At 35.7% G+C, this 7,109-nt stretch overlaps 1 protein-coding gene across 2 annotated transcripts in view; it reads left to right on the forward strand.

The window, feature by feature from the left end:
• LOC136040623 (proteasome adapter and scaffold protein ECM29-like) overlaps positions 1-6,742 on the forward strand; it is a 187,303-nt gene extending 180,561 nt beyond the window's left edge. For both annotated transcript variants that reach the window (XM_065724896.1, XM_065724897.1), the window contains one exon: positions 5,280-6,742. In XM_065724896.1, coding sequence (XP_065580968.1) covers positions 5,280-5,407 — 128 coding nt within the window. In that variant the 3' untranslated portion in view covers positions 5,408-6,742. The remainder of the gene's footprint in view (positions 1-5,279) is intronic.
• Positions 6,743-7,109: the final 367 nt, after the last annotated feature.

The raw sequence follows: 7,109 nt of genomic DNA on the forward strand, positions 1-7,109 counted from the left end.
ATCAGATTTCTCCCAAGAATGGCAGCGGAGTGTTCGGTATAACCTCTCTCTTTCATTACTTTGGCTAACTATCCCCGAATTTCGGGGAATTCCCCGAAAAACTTGCAAAAACGCTTGGGCCTAGGAGCGCCGAAGCTTTAAATCTACTACTACTACTAATAACTCACCGCAGCACCAAGCCGCTTGAGGCCAACACAGCTACGCACGCTCCTCCTCCAGCCCAATATATTCAAGGCTTCCCTCTTTACACCCTCCCAGGAACTTCCCATTCCCTTTAAATCTTTATTTATGACATCCTCCCACCCCAGACGAGGACGACCTGCTTTCCGTTTAACCCCAGATGGATGGCCAAAAAGGACAATCTTCGGCAATATGTCATCCTTCATCCGCAGAACGTGTCCTAGCCATCTCAACCTTTCGTTCATTATAGCCCTAGAAAGCGGGATTGAACCACTTTTTTCGTAAAACCTACTGTTTGAAATACGATCAGTCAGCCGCGTACTCAGAACAACCCGTAGGCAATTTCTCTGAAAACATTTAGTAAATTTTCATCCGCTTTTCGGAGCGCCCATGCTTCAGAGCCATATTTGACCACTGTCATCACTGACACTGAAGCTTTAAATCTGGTACTTGTAATCCCAGGTTTGTTATATTTTTGCAGGATATTTTGCATTTGTATTGGAGATTTTGTAGGACATCGGATATTCTGCGGGATTTTCATATTTTTGTTATTTGTTTACAGGTGTCTATGATAAAATACTGTTAAACAAGAAAGGAATTTTGTGGGCAGAATGCACATATGTGTAATGAGTTTCTATTTTTAAAACTAATTTATACGACATGAGCATAACACAAAATTGAATTGTTGGCTAAAATCTACAGACTAAGGATGAACACTGACTTGTTAAATGATTTATTTGCTAATTTATTTCAGTGTCAATCTGTTCGTAAATTTTAGGATCTTGAAACTGATTAAATATGAAAACAGCCAGTTTTCTTCAAATGAAAGTAAAGACGGCGGGAGCAGTGAAGATGTTAAAAACAGAATAGCTAATAGTCAAGGTGTTTTGTCATAGTTGAAAAACGTTTGGAAGGATAGGAAGATAAGTCTGCAAACCAAGATTAGAATATTGTAAGCTACAGTGATGACAGTGGTCAAATATGTTTTTGAAACATGGGTGCTCCGAAAGGCGGATGAAGATTTGCTAGATATTTTCCAGAGAAATTGCCTACGGATTGTTCTGGGTATCCGACTGACTGATCGTATTTCAAAATATAGGCTGAACGAAAAGTGCAGTTCAATCTCATTTTCTAGGGCTATAATGAGAAAAAGGTTGAGATGACTTGGGAACGTTCTGTAGATGAAGAGTGGCAGATTGCAGAAGATTGTCCTTTTTGGCTAATCGTCTAGGGCTAAACACGAAGTTGGTCCCGTTGGGGTGGGAAGATGTCATAAAGAAAGATTTAAGGGAAATGGCAACTTCCTAGGAGAGCGCAAAGAGGGAGGCGTTGAATAGATTGGGATGGAGAAGGAGCGTGTGTAGCTGTGGTGTCCTCAGGTGGCTTTATATTTCGATGAGTTGCTAGTAGTAGTAATAGAGACTATCTTTATTCTGAGGGGGCTGCAGCCCCCTAAGACTTGTGCTCTTCGCATTAAAGTTTAACTTATGGTTTATCCAGAGTGTGATTAATATCCTGAAGACGCCTTCCATCCTTTTTACATCTGTGCGTTTATGCATGTAAAATATATTATGTTATTTTAAGCTTAGAATAGCTCTACAACAAGAGGAGAACAATGGCCCTCTCGGTATTTGAATTGTGCGCTAAGCCCAATTTAACTGGAGAGGTTAGGATTATTCTAAGCTCTATGTTTGAGGACTCTCATGAAAAGTTGGAAATATTTGTCTAAAAAAGTACTTCTTGAGTTTCCATGTACCCTCTCCCTTCAGAGAATGATCCACTTACCTCCCTCCTAATGGCTGGTGCGCGACTATACAAAACTGTTTGTCATTTTTACTGTACAAACAAACTAAAATGTGACTTATTTTGTGTGGATAGTATATATGTTTAGGGATTAATGCTCCACCTTGCTGTGTAGCTTTATGATTCTTCTAAACCAATTAGATGTCTTGGAATTTTGCCACCTAGTATTGTGATATTATAGATCTTGTGGTAAAAAATGACCAATAATACCACTTTTTCTCGGCTTGATCTATTTTGCTACTGAAAATAGGCACTAGAACTTAAAATTTCTGTTTGAATAATCACTCTTCCAATGTTCTTGAACCATCGGCTCGATAAAACCAAACTTTATGACAAAAATGGTTCTTTATCACAAATCTGTTCTAAATGTGCTCGCTCAAATTATTTTTTTTTTAATGAAAGAATTTCGCATTTCTTTTATGAATTTTTCGGACTTCAAAGTTAAGGGTAAATGCTGGACCCCCTTGTCTTCCTCCACCTTCTCGCTACTTTATTCGATACTAATCAATTGAAAATTCAACTTTCCTTTTATGTCTTCAATGTTTTTTTCATACTTTTTTTTCTTCATATAGGTATATTGTAGTTAGATTACATTAATCGGGGTGCTTAGGTAAACTTTTTTCTTATACTTTTTAAAAAGTATTAATAAAACAACATGATGGATGAAAAGTCGTAAATATGCTTTCTTAAATGTATGTCAGTTTGGACGAATCTTTTCCTCTACTTTGTCGTCAATGTTATTTATTCTGTCTTGTGATCCTGATCACCTGCTAGTAAAAGAAAACTCTTTGAGAAACGAGGATTCAACAATGTAGTAATAATTTTAAATAATTATTTATCCAATGTTTTTTTTATGGAAGTTTATGTGCTAACACCAAGAATTTGGCTTTGCAGAAATATAAAACCTCGATTTATGGTCTAAGTGAAGGCTAAAGCTTGTTTTTCTTGCTTCTTATCAAATATATCAACGCAGTCACGCGCCTGCGCGTGACTGCGGACACATAGTTTAACGCAGGAAAAACAAGAAATTTCATATTTTCATAGTTTTTGGGTGTGATAGCAAAATATAATGTGAAAATTTGCAAAACTTCTTATTTAATTTTTTACACCCCTGTCTAAGGATGTACCCCCCCCCCCCCTTTGTGTATATTATTCGGGAAATAGGTGTCCAATGTTAATTCAAAATCCTGAAACTTGTTTCCCCAGCCCTCCCATACTGGAATATCTTATGTTTTTTAACGTGTTTAACATAATCTAATTCCTTTTACTGCTGATCTTAGCTAGACTCCTTACTACAGTTCGTTACCACGAACTGTTTGATAATTATCTAGACGGTCAGCACTTGTAAATAATGAATTAGTTTAGTAATTAGTTAAAATTAATTAGTTAAAATTAAGATTAATTTGCTAAAGTATTTACAGTCCAGCCCTGACATCGTCTTTAGTAAGCATGCATTTATAGTTTTCATACATCAAGAATTCCAACATAGACTTGACTTCGACAATTATTGGCTACATTCAAAGTTTTATATCGGAACTTAATTAAATGAAAATTCAGTTGTTTTTTTTTTCTTTGTTGTATATTTAGGTTATGAAACTAGCTGTATAGATCTTAATTCACTATTTCGTCAAAATGCGAAAAAGAATGTACATTCCAACACCTGACCGAAGAACCTTCAATCCCATGCTCTCCTCTTGCTCAGAAATCTGAAGGTAATTAGAATTTCCCCCATATTCCCTATTACTTTTCGCACAGTCTACCATTTTTCAAATTTGCCTTCCCCCCTCTCGGATTTTTTTTTCCTCCGTGCATGGCTGGAATTTATAGTATGTTTTTGTCTGCTTGTTTGCAGAATTACAAAGCAAAGCGATTCAGTTACAATATTTAAAATAAATGAATGTAAACATTTAATTGAAAACGGCTCTTGGCGCTGAACCACAGACATAAATCGTTAGCTGAGCATGTAGTAGTTTGCCATAACAGTAATAATAATTAGTATCAATGCTCTTATAAGGAAGGTAGAAAAATTGAAGAGCGTTGTTTGTAGCTTATAAAAGTTGGTTCAAAGCTCTAATCTTGGTTTACCTCCAGATTAACCTCTAGTCTAGTTTTGAGGGTGAGAATTCTATTAGTAATTCTACTCCTAACAATTCATGGCAGGACCAAGTTGCCTCAGGTTAATGCAGCTGATTATGCTCCTCCGTCACCCTGTTTTGTCCAAAGCTTCAGTCTTTACTCCTTCCTATGAAGCTCTATTTCTCTTTAAATATTTCTTGGGACTTCGTCCCACCCCCTTGGAGGACAATTGCCCTTTTGGTTGGCCCCACGTATATCCTCCATGTAATGTATTCTAACTATCTTAACCTCTCGTTTACTATAGCCTAGAATTTTGGATTGAACCCCATTTTAGTACAACCTATTGTTGATATATGGTCTGTTAAACTGCTTACTTTACTTACTTAGGTCTCAGCCTTCATCGTGGGATGTTTTACGACCACTTCTCCAGTCAGTATATGCGTAAGGGCTTTTTACTTTACTCTATACGGTTCAGTACGTGATAACTAGGCAATCTTAATTTTGAAAATGTTCTCGATTCATCATTTTCATGCCCTGCCTCCTGGCAAAGGCCTTGAAGAGATCTTTTAACGCCGATTGTTGGAATTTGACTCAGCTAAAATCCTCTGAAGTGACTGAACCAGTTCGGTTTTCGGTCAAATCAGCTCCTATGCTACCCTCAGATAATTCCTCTGGCATGCTCTAGCATATCTTCTCTAGCATATTTAGAATCCTCTAGCACATCTAGATATCTTCTAGCATGTGTTTCTCATCCTTTTGAAGCACCCGAGTCTTGGAAACTATCCTTGGATAATTCCTCTGGCATCTTCTAGCATATCTTCTGATGTATATTTAGAATCCTCTAGCACATCTAGATATCTTCTAGTATGTTTTTTTCATCCTTTTGAAGCACCCAGATATCGGAACCATTCCTGACCACTTGCTGACCATTCAGCCCATGTTTGTAAAACTAGTAAGTCGCTTTACTTCAGATCGGTCTTATGGGACTTGTTCTTGATCTTTGTCACTCCCCTTCCCTGCATAGACTTATAGGTTGCATTCCCTGCATCAGGAATGGTCAGTATTGCCGTGCCTTCTAATGTTCCAATCTTCGTGGACTAGTGTGAGTGTATATAGTCCTTTTGAAGTAGATTTAATTTGTATTTATTGCCTACAATCCGTCTTTTATAGTTTGTTTTATCAACGCTTAGTTAGTTGATAGTAAATGTGGGTTTTTCCAGGTATCAACCTGACCTTGGATGAATTCAAGTCGTCTTCAATCAAGAAGCTTGTTGAAGAGCAGTCCAGAACAGAATCAGCAGATCTAAGGCTCAAATGTGACTCACTCTTGCGTCTTTTACGAAGCTAGTCGTACTTTTTAGGTTGTGCATAATAGCTGGCTCACATGATGTTCGGAAAGCTAATGAAGTACTCTATAAAAAGCAATTCTTAAGGTTTGTGACTCCCGAGAAAGAATTTCAGCTTATTGACTTTAAAAGCTCCTTGCAAGCATTTTGGGTTTTATCAGAGGGAAGATCTTATTTGATTTATCTTTAATGTGTATATTTCTGAAACGAAACTAAATAAAAAATAAAAGAATTGTCAAGACTTGGGGGGTGAAACTTTTTTCCCTGTTGCGTAGCTCCATTTTAAAAGTGACTGCATTCACCCATATAATGTGATAATGTTAAAGTAGCAAAAATGATGGTGATTTTTTGATCAAATCAGTACTGAGGTTAGAGCTACAATTGCATTTACTATTGTCAAGTCAAGCACTGTTGCTTACGGTCAGAACATACTCCTAGTAAGTAGAATAGTTTACCATAGCACACATTAATGAGCCGCTAGTTACCCCACAGAAAACATTCTACTCATAACATATAAGAAGTCAGTGTGTTAAACGTCAACTATCGGTCGGAAAACAGATTCCACTTCTTTCATTCTTCCAATTACATAGACCTAAAATGTCTTCAGTGACTCTTAAACGGAAATTTTCATAATCAAACATTTCTATTTTTTTGTGAAAGCATTAGAAATAAATGAAGAGACGAATGTCACGTTCTTTCTGGTGCTTCTGTACATTTAGTTACTTATTTCTACCAAAAAAAATTAACTATGTGCCCAAGTTCAAAATTCGACGTTTTCCCCCTTTGATTTTATCAAAGGGGATTTTTGATTTTTGATTTTTTTTTTTTTTTTTTTTTTTTTTTTTTTTTTTTTTTTTTTTTTTTTAATCTCTCCTATTGATAGACTGTGTTCATTCTATCCTAATTAAAGGTAACTTCTTTTTACCTGCCGTTAAATACTATTTTAATGTTAGCTTTCTACATCAAAGATTTGAAGCCATATACGAAAAATTGACAAATATAACATAAAATTGGCAGCAAAACATAATGTAAACAAAATAAGCAAATATGAATTTACCCAAAAAATTCTATTAGTTAAACTTTGCCCAGAATTAATTAAAGAATGATGAAACTTTTTTATGAAACTACCAACTATTACTATATAACTAGAATTTGATATTAAGGTATATAGAAGATTCTCATCTCTCCCAGGAGAAAGTTCAGATGCTGCTATATGAAAGTTTCCTGTAAAACTTATCAGCTTTGTGTACTGTATTAGTAATGACTCCGTGTGAGTGTCCTATTATTGTAAGCATAAACCATATCTATTTTTATGTAATTAAAGTTTGTTTGATTGAGATGCAATCTATTAGCTTAGGGTTTTTCTGACTAGGGAATTCTTCCGGTAGATTAGTCATTTCTAGGCACTAGGTACATAACTGCTTCGTTTAAACAATCAAATGGGCTATAAGACCACACTGGCTATACACGATGAATGGAAAACAAGAAGAAGAAGAAATACTATAAAATGCACAGAAAATTTGAAAACAAAATAAGAAAAAAATAAAAGACAAAACTGATCCTTCAAAATGTTAAAGAAATAAAAACCATTTAAGAAAAAAAGACAGAAAAAGAAGCACCCATATAAAAGCAAAGCAAGGAGATGACTAGAACTCCTTTCTTTCATGGAAATGAACCTTCTTTCATCTTTGAAAAAAGAGACAA

Source organism: Artemia franciscana, chromosome 21 (assembly GCF_032884065.1).
Source record: "Artemia franciscana chromosome 21, ASM3288406v1, whole genome shotgun sequence".
Lineage (NCBI taxonomy): Eukaryota > Metazoa > Arthropoda > Branchiopoda > Anostraca > Artemiidae > Artemia > Artemia franciscana.